This window comes from Anabrus simplex, chromosome 4, assembly GCF_040414725.1.
Source record: "Anabrus simplex isolate iqAnaSimp1 chromosome 4, ASM4041472v1, whole genome shotgun sequence".
Taxonomy (NCBI): domain Eukaryota; kingdom Metazoa; phylum Arthropoda; class Insecta; order Orthoptera; family Tettigoniidae; genus Anabrus; species Anabrus simplex.
The window spans coordinates 132,479,430-132,500,511 of NC_090268.1; the positions used below are offsets into that span (position 1 = coordinate 132,479,430).

The following is a 21,082-nucleotide window of genomic DNA, read 5'->3' on the forward strand; positions in this document are numbered from 1 at the left end:
ATGCAGTATTTTAAAGAATGTGAAATAACCGCTGCACATGGAATCAGTGTCTCGGATTTGAAGGTTAGCCGAGTCTTGATTAATTTTATGAAGAGAAATGGACTTCCTCTTCAGCGAAGAACATCATCATGCCAAAAAATGACGAACGATTTAAACGATTTTCATCGTTTTGTGATTGAGAAGCGTAAAGTGAGGAATAAAGTCGAACAATCGATAAGAAAGGATCATACAGTGTTATCGTACGCGCTACTGGAAGCAAAAAACAACGATGTACTGCAATGCTTGCTATAACAGCTGATCTCAGAAAGCTTACACTTTACATTGATCTAAAACGAAAAACAATGCCCAAAGCAAAATTTCCGCGAGTGATCCACGTTCGTATTCAAGAAGGAGGATGGATGGACACGTCACTCGTACACGATTGGATACAAACGGTTTGGGGTAATGTAGCAGGGTCCCTCCTTCGATGCCCGGCCCTTCTCGTGTTGGATAGTTTTTTTGCCGGTATGTCATTGTTATGGCATTACATGAATTGTACTTTTATTAGTTCATGTTTTCACTCCAGGTCGTATTGTCAGCTCGTAATGGGAAGAATGTTTTCCAGTCGGTACTTCAATCCCACGTGTCTAACTTACCTGATATACCCTATTTGAATTTTCAGGAAAAATCTCACTCCGGAATTTTACGCCAAATGACGATAACCGCAAACGAGTTGAACCAGTTGTGTTTTTATATTATATTTGATGCATCTTTTAAATGTAAATGAATTGTAAATATCTTAATTCCTTGAATAATTTACGCATCCAAAGTTTTCGCCTGTATTTTTCGTCAAAAAGTGCGTTAATTACGCGAGAAAATACGATATTATGCATTTTGTTGCGTGTGTCGGTGTGACATAAATATTATTATTCGTTTAAGTGTCATAAATGATAATGATAAGGTACATTTTCTTGTAACCATTTTTATGTTTTGGTAGTTTAAGATTTGAAATTTAACGGTCAATTCGCATTGTAACTGTAGATATGTATGCCTTTTATCTTGACCTTTTTTCACCTAGACCGTGGTGGAATATATGTGATGAAATCCAGGAATAAAAAAATCTTCCTATTTTTGGTTTCTAAAAGTTGGCAGGTATGCATTAGTCCTGGTACAAAATCATATGCCGGTAGGAACGTTTAATCTAGCACCCCGGAAAAAGAGGAGACTCAACGGGACCAAGACCACAACGTGCGAGCCTCTCCCGTGCATCACACCGGTGGACTGCGAAGACGCGTACGTCGTGGCAGAGCACAAAGGCGTGACCAAGGGGAAAGTCAGTGGAGTGTCAACTGCCACGCGAGGACGTGCGGATCTTTGCTACGGAGAACAGGGACACCGTCAGCCAGACCCAGCGGAACCCCCACGGGAAGGTGGTGGCCATCGATTGAACTATCTAGCTGCAGTATGTGAACTTCAACAACGCCAACGAGAAGACAGTGTGATTGAGGTAGTCTAGGTGTAATTTGAATAGTGAGGACTAAGAGAGGCATAGAAATAGATGTAAGGACACCTAGATATAATTTAAGACCTAGAATAAGGAATGTACAGGGTTGATATTGAAGGTTTTTAGGGGGGATAATTGTCGTAGGTACACCATCGTAATTGGTGTAAAACCTTCAATTAGTATGTTTAATGCCGGGCTGAGTGGCTCAGACGGTTAAGGCGCTGGCCTTCTAACCCCAACTTGGCAGGTTCGATCCTGGCTCAGTCCGGTGGTATTTGAAGGTGCTCAAATACGACTGCCCCGTGTCGGTAGATTTACTGGCACGTAAAAGAACTCCTGCGGGACTAAATTCCGGCACCTCGGCGTCTCCGAAGACCTTAAAAAGTAGTGGGACGTAAAACAAATAACATTATTATTAGTATGTTTAATATATTTTAATTATAGTCGATTTAATGCTAAATTATCTTTTATTAAGTGTTAAACATGACTAGTATATGGTTTCTCTGGAAATATGTAGTATAAAATTGTATAACTTCAAAATCTATAGAGTCGAAAGCAGTAGAAAATTCCATAATGTTCGTATGTTAGACTTATTGTACTATAATTTGGTATATATGAAGGGTTCTGGAAACTTACTGTAAGCTTTTATTATCCAGATACATGTAGAGACATTACGAATGTTGTAGATATTTTCATGTACATTTTTAAATAGCGAAGGAACATTCGAGGACCCATTTGACTAGCTGGTCGATCGATGTTTCGAGTGTGTCCCTTAGAGTGTTGTAAGAACTCTTCCAGAAGTCGATCATTCTAGACGGTTGATCGAGTAGTATAAATATCGAGCTGTCAGTCAGTAAAGTCAGTTCTAAGTTCACAGATCTTAGTTCTTGGGACTCAGGCAAGTGATGGATCTGGGAGTGACTGTTGGGCTCCGAGGTGGAGTCAGATCATTGGACTCGAGTGAGTGAGTGAGTGAGGCGGGGAATTCAAGAGAGAGTATGTTATAGTGCGTGCGTCAGTGTTGTTGATATCTGTACTTGTCAGAATCGACTTCAGGGTACTCCGCTATTGAGTGTTGTATATAGTGTCATTTGCTACTGTGTGTAATTGTGTGTTGTGACGTACAGTGTAAATAAAGTAATTTAAGAAGGAAGTGAACGTGTTCTTGTTTGATATTTATTTACGTAAAATAAAATCGCGACTTACAACGATACCCTTAGTCTTTTGTCTATGACATTCTCCATTATTTTTAGCCATGTGTTAATAGGTTTATACCTCTGTAATTTTCACATTTCTTCATATTTTGTTTTTTGAACAGTGGTACAATGCTACAAAATACAATAAATTATGCTTTTAACAGGATACTTCAATGAAACCATATCTACTTACATCATAGGCCAATGATTTGTAGATGAACATAATCAAGAAGAAATCCATGTTAAACAGCAGCAGACGTGGTGAATGTTAGTTTGGAGCATACATGACAGGTCTTCCGTGATAAATTAAGCAGATATGTGATAATTGAAAAAGGCTTTGCACAATAAAACTTGTTTAATGTAACACAGGCAAGAAATAATACACACTGCAAATCACACGCTAGTTCAAATTTAAAGTCATAGTTGCGGCCTTCTTAGCTTCCTGCAAAAAAGTCTTGAGAAAATGTTTTGTCATAACAGGGGCCAGAACTCCTGGTATTCAAAATAGAAATAGACTACAGAGATTCATTGGATATGGATGATCTGAACTCTTTCTTCATAAGGCTGAAAACACGTTCACATTCTGCATTGCTGTGGGGTATGGTGAGAATAGAGAGCATTACTCTAGAAAAACAGTTATACTTAAGAAGTCCATCGGCTCCATGAATTCTTTATATTTGTGCCCAACTGGAATCACTTGCAGCATCTCTATTTGCAACCAGTGTCATCTACCTGAAGACCTGTGAACTGACTCTGAAGCTCACTCACCACCTCATCTGTAGTTTCATTCTCTTCCTTGCATAACATGATAGGAAACTTTCCCAAGAAAGAGCAAATGGAAGAAAACTGTGCATCTCCAATTTTGTCTAACCTAGCAACCTGAGCATGCTTTAATACATCATCCTTGATTGGAAAACTTGTTCATGATGTAGTCACAGGCAGTATGAAAGTAGTTTCTCACTGATGAAAAGAAAAGGGATTTATCTGTATCCTGGAGATCATTCACTATGTTCGAAGTCTGAATGCCAACAACTAACTCATCATCACTTCTTTGATTTTGAATCAAGTACTGTTTCTTGTTGGATTTATTCATGATAATCTAAAATAGGAATATAGTGTATGAAAATGTCCGAGAACAAATGTCTTGATATCTACTGAAACATCGGAAGGAACCTGGATCACTGAACGTCACATAAAATTATAACAAACACTCAAGGCAGTCAAACACTTCGTTAAAAAATAGCAAAGCACACAAAGTCTTAAACCATTAAATGAACACGATACCAACCTCGTGAACAGAGAATATGCACATGGTAAAGAACATACACACATGTGAAACAAATGTAATTCTTGTTCTTCATAATTTAATGGGCTTCGCTAATAGCGGTATACCCAGTCATTGGAATGAATGTAATTAGTCCAACGAATACAGGAAACGGCAAAGGATGAAGTTGTAACACAAAAACTCTAACACTTCATTAAAATATGTCATAACCTTTAAAGACCAAAACATTCAAGGAACGCCAACTTTGTGAACAAAGAACAACACTCGCGTGCTCAAAGAATATAGGTTAAATCGCGACAAGCGAATGGAGCAGAGCCTGTCGACACCTAGGATTCATAATACCAATATAGTTGGTCCATTATTGGACATTATAAATTTTCCAGCTAACTCATTCCTGGTTGCCAGCGTTTCGCCCCAGTGTGCTAAATTGGACTCATCAGTTGGTAAATAGCATACCCACCAAGACACATAATTAGTACATACCATGGAGGTACTGCGTAGGCTACTTGGAGCAACTGGCAGTCCCAATGTACTATGAGAGACTTTGTCTCATTTTCAAAAATTGATGCCTGCCTGACCATCAGATTATACAGATGTTGATTCCCATAGGGAACCTGAAATATTTGTTCCGAATGAGTAAATTTATAATACCACTATAGTTGGTCCTTTATTGGACATTATAGATTTTCCAGCTAACTCATTCTTGGTTGTCAGCGTTTCGCCCCAGCATGTTAAGTTGGGCTCATCAGTTGGTAAATAGCACACCCACAAAGACACACGGCTAGTGCATACCGTGGAATGAGTTAAACCGAATGCCAATAGGTTAACCATTTAGCCAAGGAGCTGGACATCATTCATACTGAATATAATTTCAGTTTATAGTGTTTTGAAACGGATTCCATAATGTGAAGGAACATTAAATGCACAATCGCTGAAAGGATTTCTGAACGGAATGCAACTGAAGAATGTGAAGACCCCAGTGCACAACGATAGTTTACCAGCAGTCGCCAGTCGGGGTTGCAAAATTTGCCTTGGCTGCCGGTAGCGTGAGTGAACTACTTCAAGGCCGGTCACCAAGACAGAGTAACCCTGTGTGAAGAGCTCCATTTAAAATAATGTTCCACAAGCGTGGGCGGCTGGTAGCCGATTCCTGCCTCCTAGTGTGAAACGGCCCTTAATGCATGGTACTGTGCGAAGTCCTAGGCAAATATTTCATATAAACATGAGTAAACATATGAAAAGAGGAAATAAATGAGAGAAATCTTACCTGTAATATCTTGAGCTTCCTTTCGTCCTTTCCAAAGTGTACACATCTGATTGCTTGCTGCACCAGTATCTTAGGTTAATGCAACTTATGTTATGTATCAATCCAAGATCGGGCGGCTGCAGCTCACTCGTGCAATTCGTAGGAAAAATTTCCAGTGACCCAGGATTTCTTATTGTTGGTGTATTTCATGGGAGTGTAGCAATGTTTTTAAAAGAATGTGGCTTTGAAAATTGCCAATTGTCAATGGAAGCAGTTTTGCACTTCCATCACTATTGGCACATAACAGAACTGTTACTCGTTTGCTTTGTTTCCACCATGACATTTTTCCCCTTTGAATGCCATTGTTCACCCATGCATTAAATTTTAAAAAGGCCTGACTCATCCACACTGAAAATGTCCTTAGGAGCAAATCGAGAGTTCAGTTCCTTCAAACGATTTTCCTTCCAATCTTGCACAGTCTCGACATCGATACTTCTGCTTTCCCCACACACATTATGACTGCCGATACCATGGCTAACCTTAAATTCGTGTAGCCAGCCCGAGGTAGCACTAAAATTTTCGACACCAAGTCTGATAGCTTTACTTGCCTTTTCGCAAAGCATTGATCTGCTGATTGGAATGCCTTCTGCCCTCTGTTGCCTGAACCACTGTAATAAACAATCTTCCACTGGGATCTTCACATTCTTCAGTTGCATTCTGTTCAGAAATCCCTTCATCGATTGTACATTTCATGTTCCTTCACATTATGGATTCCATTTCAGAATGCTATAAACTGTACTAAGTGAAAGAACGAGCATTACGATTGCTGAAAAATTACGAATTTTGAGTGTAGCGAAGGAAAGTGGCAACATGAGAAGAGTTAAAATTGCTAAGAAAATGGGGACTGCTCAGTCTACCTTAAATACCATTGTCACTACTCACGAATCTCACGATGCTAATCAAAACTGGTCACTCCTGAAGCACAGAACACCAAAGAGTAAGCTCGAAAATAGCTTCCAGGTCGCTCACACTACCAAACATCCGCATAGATGTACGATTTCCAATAGAAGTACAGTGCGAATCATAAGTTTGTGTTTAGAATATTTCTTGCGATTTTGAAGACTGAAACCATTGTAAATGTATAAACGAAGCATTTTGCCTTCAAGGACTTAGAATATAAGAGTATCAGCATAAAACTCAAAAGTGAAAGACGTATAAATGAAATAACTCGTCGTAATATGTATAGGATTTTGTCCAGACCGCTGAAAAAGCATATAAGTGTGAAACGTATAAAGGAAGTTTTACTGTATGTTATATTCTCTAGTGTAACCCAAGCTGTACACTTGCTACTTACGGTTAATGGAAATAATTTTCATGCTTTCAGTGTTTATAGGGAAGTCCACCAAAGTTTTTTCACCTCTGATATCTTCTGACTACCTAGTTGAAGATAGCAAATAGGGGTATTTCATCTAAATGTAAAACAAAAAGAGGCACTTGAAGGAATGTGCAATGTGTCCCATGCTTTAATAAGCCCTAAGATAGCGATGCCAACTTCCTTTATTCATATGTAAAAATAACCGTTCCTTTCACATACACATTATTTCCAGTCAGACGTGTAGCCCTGGCGATAAGAGGTATTAAAATGTGTGCATTATCAAATTTGTCATAGTCGGAAATTAGTTGCCCAGAGGTGAAGACAACAAGGGCTGCATATAACTCGTACCTTGTGTTGTTGTCTCTGAGGAGAGTGCACATACAAACAACCTGTGACACATCGCCCTCCCCATGTCTTCAAAGTTCTGAATGTGTAAGTCGCAAGTGAAGGTTGCATGGCTCATTGAACTAGTCACCGAGAATGTTTTAAAGTAACAAATAAACATGCCATATCACAGGGGAGAGCTGATGCGTGTTTTTTACATTAATAAATAAGTTTCAGGCTGTGGAGATCAACATCCTTCTTCTATTAAAGTTATGTGCAAAAAGAAAACGTGAACCTAATTATTCTGGAAGGGTAGAATATCCATGTGGTGTGTATTTACGTGCCTCATAATGATGCTTTAGAGTGTGTGTTGGAAGAGATGACCTTATTGTAGTATAACATGCTTCTGCATGCACCATCACCTATCCTCAAACTGTTGTCAATGTTTCTGGGGCTATTGCAGCACATCTAGCAGCAATATGGACTTTCAGAACTAAGGAAGTAAGGGGTATATACATTCAAACTTCACAACCGATGTCAACGAGGAAGATGTAGGGAGGTTGTAGAGTTTGTATCTCAAGATACAAGTTATTCATAGCCCTTGTTTTCTTGACGTTTGAGCTATTAAAGCCTTACGCTATCTACGACGCACTATGTATGCGACAGAAATCGGTATAGTTCCATTTTCAGGAAAAAGACTTGACATCACTTACTCAGTGCTTATTAAAACATGCTTTCTCCTGTGCCTCTTATTGTTATTCATCTTCACAAAAACTGCTTTTCACTATCTTAAACTAGTCGGAAGATATTTGTGGTGAAAAACTACAGTGAGTCTCCCTGCATATTGTAATATTAAGAAGCTATCATAATTATAGACCATTTTGCATTTCAGAACTGAAGACTAAATGTACATTTTATGAATTGAAAAAACAACCTTGTCTTTGCAGTTTGGGAAGTGTCAACTGGCCGGTGCATGAAGACCATTTCTGCAGGAGGAGTCGTTCGAAGTGTGAGTTGGTGTCCCAACCAGGCTCTATCTCTCTTGGCTATTGCTGCAGACCGTAAACTACTGTTGGTGAACCCTGGTCTCGTAGACCATTTGGTAGTCAAGAAGACAGATTCACTTTTAGAGGATCCTCCTGAACAGGATGTGTTGAGTAAGTGGGCTTAATATATATTAATTTAGTCCCTTTGTAAGTACTGGCATTTACATATCTCTCATTGGTTACTGCAGCCTATTTCTGTAGTACTTCTGGAGAGGAAGAATCAGCCAGTATATTATCATTGCCCAGGAGATACCTGAAGGTCTGGTGTAGCGTACTCTTAGGAGAGGCTCCTTCCACATTTCCTAGCTAGCTCATAGCCACACAGCAAAATGGACGATCTAGATGTCCTTAAGCAGACGAAGCATAGAAGTAAGCAGATCCCAGGGGATCTTACAGAAGTGGCACTTCCCAACCAACACAGAGTTCTGTGATTGTGGCAAACTGCATGCAACACATCTGCATTGCTGTACTTTGTGTCCATCAATATGTACTGTGGAGCCCTTGGAGTTAGTTAACCCAAATGCTCTTGAAGTGATGATAGGAACTGTTTGATTTTTTTATATACACAGGTTCAGTATGATTTACACTTTAACCCCTTCCCTCACTTTGATGGATCTATCTGTCTGCACATTCATAAGTGATTAAAAGGAAGTTTCTGTCCTCGCGCTTTCCTCTCTTCAGCATGTTATCTCTCTCTACCTAATAGTTCAGAGCTTATTGTACGAGTTACATCATTTGAGCACAGGAAGTGGAATCAGCTCATACCTTGGAATGTTTATAGATAACATTTTAAAATAGTGCAATTCTTGCATACTTGTAGACAAACCTGGCATGTGTTGTTAAGATTATTAACACATTCACTGCCAAGCATTCTGAAGTGATTTAGATGCCCTTTGCCAGACATTTCTAAGGGACTTGGAACTGGTTTGACCTAGTTATAAATAAAAGTACATATAAAGAAAAGTAGCACACGGCCAATTCCAGGCGTCGCGTGTTTACATTTGTACATTTCTTTTTAACATATATATGAAACTTACCACCGAAACAAATTGAGATTTATGCCTAATATTGCCTAGATGATACTTAATAATCCCCACAAATTTCATTATTATAAACCTGATGTATAAGATTTTATAAACTTTTAAACGTAGCGATCGGTGTTTACATGGGACGGACTTTAAACTTCACATACCTTTACGTTTTTTCTAAATTCTGCGAATTGTGGTAACTTTTAGTAGTAATGTTAATATATTGTTTACAAGAAGGACAAATGTACATTTTGTGGAAAAAACCACATGTGTAAGTTGCGTAATGTCTGCGTAATATATTTAAAAGCGATCATCGCGTGTTTACTTGACAGCGTTGCGGGATTACACATGCGAATCTGCGCTATGGCAACATGGCATGAGGGGCTAATAAATCTTTAACTCCGCATCAAATACGATCACTGAATGATAAAACGTATATTTAATATCGCAGCAAGTAATAATAGAGAAGGGGCGAGATGGCACAGCGGTCAAACTGCTTACAACCATCAAGACGGACTGGGTTCGAATCCCGATTAATGCATCTGTGATTTTCGACGTGAAAGTCACGTCCGGTGGTTCGGATTTCACGTAAAATATGAGGTTCCATCGCTTATGATAGTGTGATTATTGGTTACAGAAAACTACAAGCTTCCTTCCTCCCAATAATAATAATAATAATAATAAGAAGATGATATATAACTACATATACTGGTACGGTACATATACTGATGCAGTTCTCATTGCATATTTCACCATAGAGATTCAAAAGTAACGGTGACAGGCTACATCCCTGACGAACTCCAGCCCTCGTACGAAACTGTTGAGACTGTTTGTTTTGAATATTCACAGTGGCTGTATTTTCCTTATACAAGGACTTGAGGAGATCAATCAAATGGAGTGGCGAACCCATGTCATCCAAAATTTTCCAAAGATGGTTCCATTTGACAGTATTGAATGGTAATCAATAAAGCACAGGCATACCGGAACATTGAATTCTCTAGCCTTTTCTATGATTTGTCTTAGGCTTAAGATCTGTTCTCGAGTGCCTTTTCCTTTCATGAATCCAGGCTGGACTTCAGGAATTTGATACTCTAGGAATGCTCGGAGTCTCTTATGCAGGATATGAAGCATAACTTTACTGGCATGTGAAATCAAAGCAATTAGGCGATTATTTCCAAATTTTTTTCCTCGATCCTTTCTTGTGGATTGGGACAAAGATTGACTGTACCTATTCCTCGGGCCAGCTTCTAGAATTCCATATTGCTTGGCAGATTTTCAACAGCATTTCAATTCCAGCATCGCCTGTAGCTTTGAAGACTTCTGCACTTATTCCATCAGGTTCACACTCTTTGCCAGTTCTCAGCATTTTCAAAGCCATTTCTACTTCATCTCGGAGGATGTCAGGTTCAGGATCTGACTGTTTGTCTATCTTCACTTGGTCTTGTGCATTACATTGTTCACTGTACAGATCCTGGCAGTACAATCTCCATGTTTCCAGAACATTCTTTATATCCACATCATCATTACCCTGTGAGTTCTGTACATTCCAGGAATATGGTTTGAATTCTTGAGTGATTATTCTAATTTTGTCAAAAAGATCCTTGCTGTGGTTTTGATTTGCATGGTCTTCAATCTCAAAACAAATGTTACTAAGGAAATTATTCTTATCTCTTCTACAAGAAGACTGAATCCTATCAAGATCAAACATTTGCTCTCTTTTTTCTTTAGTGTTAATGCCAGATTTTTTAACGTACCTTCTTTCTTCTAGAAGCTGAAGAGTCAAGTCAGAGATTCACTGTTGCCTTCTAGTGTTTGGTACTCGAGATTCATTCAAAGAGGACTCTATCCAGTTTTGAGTCACATTCCACAGCCCTTCTGCTGTTGTTACTGGATCCTGTAATATGGAGGCTCTTTGCGCCAATGATTCCTTGAATGACGACATATTAACTACTTGTGGTATCCTGTGTGATCTTTTAACTTTTGTTTGAAGTTTTATTCTTATTTCTGTTCTAAGAAGCTGATGAACACTGCCACATAATGCACCTGGACAGGTTTTGGTGTCCATTACAGAAGACCTTCATCTTGAACTGATCAGGATGTAGTCAATCTGATTTTTATATTGACCATCAGGCAAAGTCCATGTGTACATGTGCCTATGTGATGCTTGAAGACTGTATTAGTTATAGGGAACCTGTTCTGAATTGCAAACTCAAGAAGCCTGTTCCCCCGTTCATTTCTTTCTCCAATTCCATATCTTCCTATTGATGTTCTGACATGCTCATCATGTTGTGTTGAACCAATTTTGGCATTGAAGTCTCCCATAACAATAGTTAGTTTCTGCTTGGAAAAGCTGAAACAGTAGCATCAAGATCTTGATAGAGGCCATTCAGTTTGTCACTGATCACAATTGCAACCCCGTTACTGCTTCTTTCTTCATTCCACGAACCTGCTACGCAGGCGTAGCAGGGGGAGAGGTGATACTCCCACGTGGCGCGTCCCAGGTGGCGGATAGGGGGGTCCTAACCGGCTTGCCGGCGGACTTGAGGGAAATAAAATACCTCTCGCGGACCAAACACACACCCCCTGTGGGTGGGGGAGGCAGACGAATAATACACCCACGGTATCCCCTGCCTGTCGTGAGAGCCGACTAAAAGGGGAGACCAAGGGATGGTTGTATTCGAACCATGCAACTACATGTGATTAGTACCACCACGCGGAGAACACCAAGGGTGACTTTTACTTGTGCGTAGTACCACTATATTAGGTACGAAATAGGTTTGTGATTAGTAGCACACAGGAGCACCGCGCGGTCGGCTTTTGCAGTACCTGTGATTAGTACCACCATATGAGCGGGACCATGGGATGATAGCTACCATGGACCTGCCTTACCTGTGATTAGTACCCACTATATGAGGAACACCACGGGATAGGGAGAGGTCCCTGTGGTTAGTACTCTTATGTGATGAACATCATAGGTTTGCGCTGCCTGTGAATGGCGCCGCAGAGTGAGAAAAACATAGGTCTGTATTAATGTCGAATTTCATAAGCTTTTAGTAGTACAATAATGTGTGGAATACCGCAAGTCTCTGCTACCATTGATTAGTACCGCAACAGGACAGATACCATGGTTCTACATTACTAGCGATAAGTACCATTCTGAGGGGCCTTTGACTTGTATTTTGGACCCATTTAGACACCAAGCATCCTCGATTTGCCTTGGAAGTGGTCCCTTGGTCAGTAATACTATTAACTATGATAGTTTTTTGAGTCGGATCCACTGATTGTTTTAAATTTATGTTCATTCATTCATTCATTCATTCGTTCATTCATTCTTCATGTCATTTTTTATTTTGGTCAGTGGATAATTTTGAACTTTTACTTTGTCGTTTCATTTCGTACCATTAGGGGCCGATGACCTCGATGTTAGGCCCCTTTAAACAACAAGCATCATCATCATCATCTTTCTTCATTTCCAGAAAAGTAGACCCAATGATTACCTCTTCTAAAATGGCCATTGTTTTTCCAGTGAGTTTCACTTAGCCCGGCCACTCCTATATTATACCTTTCCAGCTCTTGTATTAATAGGAGAAGTTTTCCTGAAGCTAAAAGTCCTTTGACATTCCAAGTAGCCACATTCTGCTTTGTTCTTCGGGTCGCAAATTTCGCATATGCAGCCTGGTTGCCTACATACACATGCCCAGTAGCACATTTCACACTTTGCAGCCTGGAACCGCAAAAGCGCCGGTTGTCAGCCAGGTCACATGACGAATTAGATCCATTTAAAGCAGGTATCATGATAGTGTTCATGGGAATAATAGTTTATTGAGGTCCCTCTCTCTTCCAAACCGCAGTACCATAGCCGAAAAACCAGTCATTCTGGTGACCCTTGAGTCTCCCCATTCTTGACGCAGCTCGAGCATGAATTGCTCGGTGCATCAAGTCGATACTGATGGCGCTACTGCCTGACATCAGGTTTTCAGTGGAATCCAGTGGCATTTCCTCCACTGATGGATCACCACCCTTCCTCAAGGAGCTCATCTGCCCGAAGCCATTGGCTCCCTGAGAGTGTCAGGTTATTTCTCGCCGCCTAACACTCGGTGTGGAGTCACTGGCTGTACAGCCTACTCCATACCGTCAAAAATACATCCATTGTAATGGTGCCAACAGGTGTAGACTCCAGTTCCTTGGCAACGCCGATAAGAGCATGCATAGTTTCCGTCTTTGTCACAGTTTCCATGGCATTGATGGCAGATAGAACAAAATGGCTGACACTTAGGGCAATGCAAATATAGTAAATAATTATATCGAGTGTCTCTCTTAGTAATGTTGTCTGTGGACTGAGGGCAAAACAAGATGACTATCGCCTGTGGCATAAAAGCACAATAGACTTACGTTAAAAATCAATATCAAATGATCACAAATTCACTAGGCAACACTCACACACAGTAAATATATGCCACAGTGTCATAAATACTGCCAGGAAGCCGCTAACAAAGCACAGTTCCCTTTATATATATATAGATATTTGATGCTCTTACACCACACTAGATCTTGCATTTGGCAGCCATCACACTGCACTTTTCTTTCTTCGGGCTGTGGGCGATGCTTCTCTGGTGTTGATAGTGACGTATCGCCAGCTGCTGTACTTTCCTTGCGAATTCTACTCGCTGTGCTCACTGAAATGCCTGTGTAATTAGATACACACAAATTAGTTTGCCTCATTAAGTGAAACTACCTCACTCCTCACTTCCCTAGTATACCTCTTCAGTGACACCTAGGCCATCTATGACAGCTGTTGGTAGAGCTGTAGAGGATCAAACCAGCCTTCGGGCTGAGTACCCAACATACAACATTAAGTGATTCAGTTGCCCTTCTCGTGCCTCTTCATCACATTCTTGGATAACATGTCTGATAACCTCCCTAGCTTCGCTGTGGATAGTATTTCCTTTCCTCCGCCAGGGTTCCATAATAGTAATACAAAGTAGCACTATAATAACATAAATGTTTTATAACACAGTTAGGTAAGCCTCAATATATAAATCGCTGTTCAACACTTACAACACACAGACAAGATCGACGCTAACAAACTGTTTGACTGGCCACTTGTATCATCAAAGGGAGACTGGATGCTGGCTGGCTGACGATACTTTTAGGAAGAGCCATAGCCGAGACGACAGAGAGAGAAAGCTGCTCCCCCGTGTCCCACCTCACGTCCCGCTAGTCTTCTCTTCAGCTCGCATCTATACTTATATGTCAGAAACTGAAGATGTTATAGATGTGAAAGTTGGTATTTTGAATCTCCTTTAAAAATCAAGAAACTGGAAAGTCCACTTCAGGGGGAGAGGGGTGGAAAGAAGTGAAGAAGTTGAATTCCTTTTATGAGGATACCTATATCTCAAAAATTGAAGATGTCACAGACATGAAAACTGTTTTTTTGGCATCTCCTTTAAAAATAAAGGAGCAAGTACTTTTTTGTTTTCGGAAAATTCACTTAAGGGTTGAAAAGAATTGAAAAGGCGGGTGAATTTTAATTTTGAGTACCAGTATATCTACAGTATATGTCAAAAACGTAACATGTTACAGACGTGAAAATTGGTATTTGGAATCTTCTTTGAAAATAACGGAACGTGTATTTTTGTTTTGTTTTTGGAAATCCACTTGAGTGGGATGACGATGGGGGAAGGACAGATAAAGGGGTTGAATTATTTTTATGGGGATACTTATATCTCAAAAACTTAAGATGTTACAGGCATGAAAATAGGTATTTGGAATCTCTTTTATAAATAGAGAAACATGATTTTTTTTTTTTTTTTTTTTTTTTTTTCGACTTGAGAGAAGACCGTTTCTCACATGTACAGTTCTATATCGAATATTCATCTTAGCCCCAAAAGGCAATATCACAAACGTGATTTACGAAGAGTTTCTGGGGTATATGAAACTCAATTTTCCGGTGAGCGTTTATTCTTTAGGGATTTTCAGGTAATCTCTTGGTACAGTACTGAGGAACGATTACTTTTAACAAATTACGAAATCCATGCGAGCGAAGCCGCGGGTAACTGCTAGTTTTCTATAACTATTGTTTTAACACTTTTAATATAGAACTAATATTTTTGGAGAAATTTGGAAGTTTGTGAAAAATATAATAAATGCAAATATCTCTGTATTTTTCATCTCGCGATAAAAGCATGTGAAACATAAAAGATTGGAAATTATATTTTATACCAATTTTCCTGTATTTTTCACCTCACGATAAAAGCATGTGAAACATAAAAGATTGGAAATTATATTTTACACCAATTTTATTGTGTACAGTTTTTTGATATGGCTAATAATATCAGAAAAATGTTGTTTCTTATTTTGGCCACCTTAACCCAATTGCATCATTTGACGACCCTAGCTCGCAAAAGTTATTCGTGGCATATGAATCCAATGATGAGCTCAGCTCGCGGCAATGCACTGCTGTATATCAATATATGTAGTTCAGTTACTAACTCACAGATGCCACTTGTATGCATTCTGAGCTGAAGTTTAGACATGTGGCTTCAGTTATTTCCTGCGCTCCAGGTTATCACACACTTCTGGAACAAGACATAAAAGAATCTTTGTTCATGTTATTTCGCTGATGTCAGTTGCAATCATGGCGTCAAGCAGATGTGTTGGTGTTGATGAAGATGGAATGCGAAAGCTAATAGATGGTGTTTTAGAGAGTGATTATGAAGACAGTGATGTTTGTGATGACGAAATAGACCCTGAAGGTCTTAGTTCAAGTTTGAGTGATGCGTATATTAGTGCCGATGACATGGAAAGTAATACAAATGATGACGTTGGGCAAGTATACAGCGAGACCACGTGACCTCCCAAGAGGCCGTAGTTTTGTTTAGGCTGGGGATATGTCATTGAAGATCTATGCGCTTTTATCTGCTAAAGGGGTAAGACCCCTCAGTGTGTTTTTGTGGTGCTGACTTCACCATGGCCCACATCCTCACAGTGTGTGCCGTAGTGCGGGATTTAAATGTGTTTTCTCAGTGAACTGCTACGGTATTTAAATAGGATGCAAATGGGTTAATATTGCTATGCCACTGTATACTACAGTGGTCCCAAAACTGAGGTGTAAGAAATTCATGCATAATTTCTGCTGTCCTAGCTCCAGGGATCCCACTCTTGAGATTTCAAGGTAAACAGTGGGCTCATTTCCAATCTAAAATTGCATCGTCTCGGAACGAAATCTTGTCCCATCAATCTGTACTGCATGGGCTCTTTGCAAAGAATAGTCTTTTGAATATTTTCAATGTGAAGTTTTATTTTGACTCATTCTTCATTTCTTTTAGAAAATGTACATAAAAAAAAAAAAGTATTTGCATAGCTCTCCAGATAGTTCTCCGTTGTTATTGAAAGCATCTTCAAATCACTGTTGCATGTTTAACAAAATTAGAGGGTGAAAGAGTTAATTATAGTTACATATTGGAAAGGAACAAAGCCTCCGTGGCTCAGACGGCAGCGCGTCGGCCTCTCACCGCTGGATACCGTGGTTCAAATCCCAGTCACTCCATGTGAGATTTGTGCTGGACAAAGCGGAGGCGGGACAGGTTTTTCTCCGGGTACTCCGGTTTTCCCTGTCATCTTTCATTCCAGCAACACTCTCCATTCTCATTTCATAGCATTTATCAGTCATTAATATATCACTTTGGGAGTGGCGACCCCATCGTACTAATAGCCTATATCTGCTTCATTCATCACATCCCTGACCCGGTCAATGAATGGAAAACAGGTTGTAGGTTTTCATTTTTTTTCATTGGAAAGGAACAAGCAAGTGCCAGAGGGAGGGGGGGGGGGTCATGAGAAGGAATACATATTAGGATGAACACAATGACAAGTCAGCATGAGAAGCGGGAGCAGTGGAAAAAGGAGACAAAGACAATCTCAATATTTTCAAGTATTGCCATCTTCAAGTAGATTAGTGCTCTCCTCATCAATTCTTCCCATTTTCTGCATTTCATCATCATCATCATCATCATCATCATTTCCCTTTATCCAGCTGTAGCCGGGTAGGGGCAAATATGGTTCCTCTCCACTTTCTTCGGTCTTTCCACCACTCCTCCTCCAACACTGTGTCCCAGTCCAGGTTTCTTTCTATAATGCTGCGTTGGATGGTATCCTTCCATCTCAATCGTGGTCGTCCACGGCCTCTCCTGCATTTATTGAGCTTTTTTTTAATTGTACATTTTCTACAAGAAATGAAGAATGAGTGTCTAAATACAAATCGGAAAATATCAACATTTTGTCTTCAGCTGTCTGTTTCAATAAAAGGATGGTCCAATTCAAAATGTCTTCTCCTTTTGATGTGGTAGGTAGATGCTGTTACCAGTGGCGAAGCGTGCTAGTATCCACTGTTCACTGGTAAGTTTGAAATTGTAAAAATCGAATATTCTTTAATATTTAATATTTTTGTTTCTTCGCCTGGACGTGTCGCGAGAACTGTACTGCAGCAGTTTCCCACCGTCAAAGCTGAGGGAGAGACTGTTACCACTCCATGCAGTGGTTACGCTTTGACTCTCTTCTATCAGCTAGACGAGTATTACTGCGCCTGCACTAAGCAAGACCCCTATCCCCTCGACACTGAGATGTATCCTGCTACATTCTCCAGTCGTGTTACCACTGTGGAAAGTGGAAAAAAAAAGCTCATAACATCAATGCTAAGCTGCTCCGTCCGTTTGTCCTGCCGCGCTCAACAGTGCATTTTTATATTGTTATTGTTTTCTATTATAATACAAGGTGTCTTTCCTTGTAAAAGTTGGCATTTATATTTATTTTGTTAGGTAAGGATAGCCTGTAGTACTGCACAACGTATTAAACATGAGTGCTGTCACTTCCATCTCAAAAATAAGTGAGTTGGCAGGCCCAGAATATTCATGTATAACAGAAAGCTTAATGAACACTCCATTTTCGTTAAGAACTTTTGAAGAAAAGAAAAAAGATAATTGAAAAAGCTAGACCCATGCCTTCTCTTAAAAATTTAGTCAAGGAATTGAAAAGAATAGTACTATTTTTCCATGACTCGTGCTACATAGATCTGGATTGGTTACGTGGTTGTGCAAAAATGAATAAATTGTACTGTTTGCCATGTATTCTGTTTTCCTCAGGAAAGAATGCTTGGAATAAAGATGGTTTGGACAATTTATATTATTTTAGAGTTTTAAAGCGACACCATGAAGTGTCTCAAGCACACATCAACGCTGTTACCGATATGATTCAGTTTGGAAGGTCCAGATTAGAGTACAGCTCACAGAAAGAACATTAACGAGCATAATGAGCGGGTAAAAAGAAACACATATATTATGAGCACTTTAATAGATACTGTGTGTTTTCTTTCAAAGAAAGAATTACCTTTCAGTGGTCCTCGAGAAACTGAAGAATCTCATAACAGAGCTAATTACAGGGAGTTACTAGCATTAATAGCTAAGAAAGATGACATTTCGGCACAACTTAGAAACATCTACAGTGTTCTCAGGACTTCCATCTGACATTCAAAATGATATTATAGACGCCATAGCTACTTTTATGACCAGCAAAATTAAAGACAAGGCAAACTTTATTTCTGTTATTTTGGATGAAAGTACAGGCGTTTCTAACAGAGTCCGTCTTTCGACTGTATTTAGATATGTTAGTCCCGAAGGCGAAATTCAAGAGCTTTTTGAGATTCAGTGATGTAAGCGGTGAGCGTTCTGCTGCTTCTCTCTCTAAACCTCTCTTTGGAATGTTACAAGAATAACAGTGTGGTGAAAAGTTAGTAGCAGAGACATATGATGGTGCAGCTGTGACTTGTGGTACATAGATCTGGATTGGTTACGTGGTTGTGCAGGAATTAATAAACTGTACTATACCGTACCCAGGGGTAAATACCCTCTAGGACGATGCCTCCATTCCTGTATGAACATCCGACTAACTCAGGGTTGGGCAGAGAGGGGGTTGGTTGTCGGTTGGGTCAGGATAAAAAGTCAAAGTTCTACTCTAAATATCAATCAATGACAGGAAATGGAGATATAACACGAATGAGAAACAATCATAGGGGGTAAGATGGATTTATTGATAAATATCCCCGATCATATCATGAGAAAACAAGTAAATCCAAAAAAAAAAAAATTGTAAAAAAATGAACTCAAAATATTAGAAATAAGTCAAAGTTGGAACGTTACTTGAATGATAATACCAAATTTGACATCAAAATCAATTTCAACAAAGAACACTTATATACATCAAGACTGAGCTTCTTCTAATAATCCAATGTTTATAATTTATGGCAACAAGTGTACACAAACACTGACATGTGGTATTTCCGTATGGAGTTTCACACTATTGCATCCCAACGATACAGTTTCAAAAGTTAAGTTAATTCCGAGAGTCGCCGAAATTACAATTAAATAAAAGTTACATTATAAAGAAAAGTTACGACGAAAAGAAAAATAATTAAGACGCAATGGACGCTATGTAAGTTATGCAAAATACTAGGGGCACATCCTATACTGTATTTACAACAATACAAATAATCAAACTAAACACATATATATACATCGGATATCGAGTAAAATCTTAAATGCTACACTGATTCTAATGTGAATCCTGGCTCACTGCAAAAGATCTAGACAGAACTAGATAAACCAACAATATTTCAGCACTCTGGCTGTTCCCTTTAAAAACAACGAGACAAGGTATACAATCACAAATAACGATGTAAAATATCATCCTGTAAGGGAAAAACATATAAATAACCCTTGATATCATGAAGAAGGCAATGGGCAACATTGCCTCCTTCTGCTGCATTTGAGCGCTCAACAGCGCGGTTATCCGTCATGTACTTCCGGGTAGATTACGAGCTGAAAAGAAATGTTGAACTCCACTATGCTAAAGATTGGATTTTGTCTCCCGAGGCCGCCACAAGGAAATACCGTCTCCTTCACACCTACAGATAAACACAGGCCAGGAATCAGCTTGCCATGAGATAACGCCTTTCATCGGCTACACGGAAACTCACGTATATTCATTCCTTCTTAGCATGCTTGGGCCATTTAACAACATCAGACTCAATAGTCTGGAATTAACATTGTCCATTCTGATCACAATATACACTCAGAAGACACTAGGCAGGCACACACATCTGCACAATACTTTTTATCTTGTCAGGCATACAATCAGCCTGCACCAATACATTATAATCCAGCATGCAATCTTTATCCCATTATTTCTCATGAATCCCATTGGCCTTCCACATAATGAGACGCAGTTCGTGTCCTTTGCAGACCATCAGGCAAACAGAATCCAACTTAACTTCAAAGATCTTATTTTAACAACGACGTTCTGGAGCTCCTTCTGTTAGCTTCTGTAAAACCATGCATCATGCAGAATAGCTATACCTGTCTCTCTGAATAACCGAAATAAAATGAACTAATACGTGTTTAACGTTGTATAAAGATGAACCTGTCAATCTAGCCCTTCTAGCATATATTTAATGAAAACTCGGAATATCCTACGCTAAGTAGCATGCATAAATAAACAACAACTAATCCTATCAATCCCTCATTTTCCCAAACATCTAATCATAAAGCAAAATGAAAATAAAATAAACATGCATTATTCTCGTATCCGAAACTATCATAGTAACAAAATTAAACAAACTCATGCTGTCAGGCTTACTTTACATGAAAATAAAAATTCTATCTACACTGCCCTAGTACCTTAACATAATTTACATATCATGCCATAAATAACACATGCGCATTAACTGAATCGACGGCTCTCGAAATACCAGGATAGCAGCTTACATCCCCGCTGATTTAGGGATCTACACCATGTTAATCACAGTATTAACATGTGGGAATGCACTTCCTTCTTCTGCAGGCGTATCCATCATCTTGCTGGAAATAATTCACTGGAACACAGAAGACTTCAGTTGACAATATCTTCACTGCTTAATGCTACGAGCCGAAATACCCTTTCTCTTTACAAGATCAGCTAAGCACACTGATACATTTTTAATACACACTTCACTTAAAGGGTAAAAATACAGTTTGAAAAGCAGCACACGGTTCGTTACAGAAGTTTCTC

The 21,082-nt window shown here is 39.4% G+C and overlaps 1 protein-coding gene across 1 annotated transcript in view; it reads left to right on the forward strand.

The window, feature by feature from the left end:
• The window catches only part of LOC136872496 (ribosome biogenesis protein BOP1 homolog), a 115,258-nt gene that overhangs the window by 63,235 nt on the left and 30,941 nt on the right, over positions 1-21,082 (forward strand). Inside the window, exon 8 of the mRNA XM_067146304.2 lies at positions 7,857-8,066. Coding sequence (XP_067002405.2) covers positions 7,857-8,066 — 210 coding nt within the window. The remainder of the gene's footprint in view (positions 1-7,856; positions 8,067-21,082) is intronic.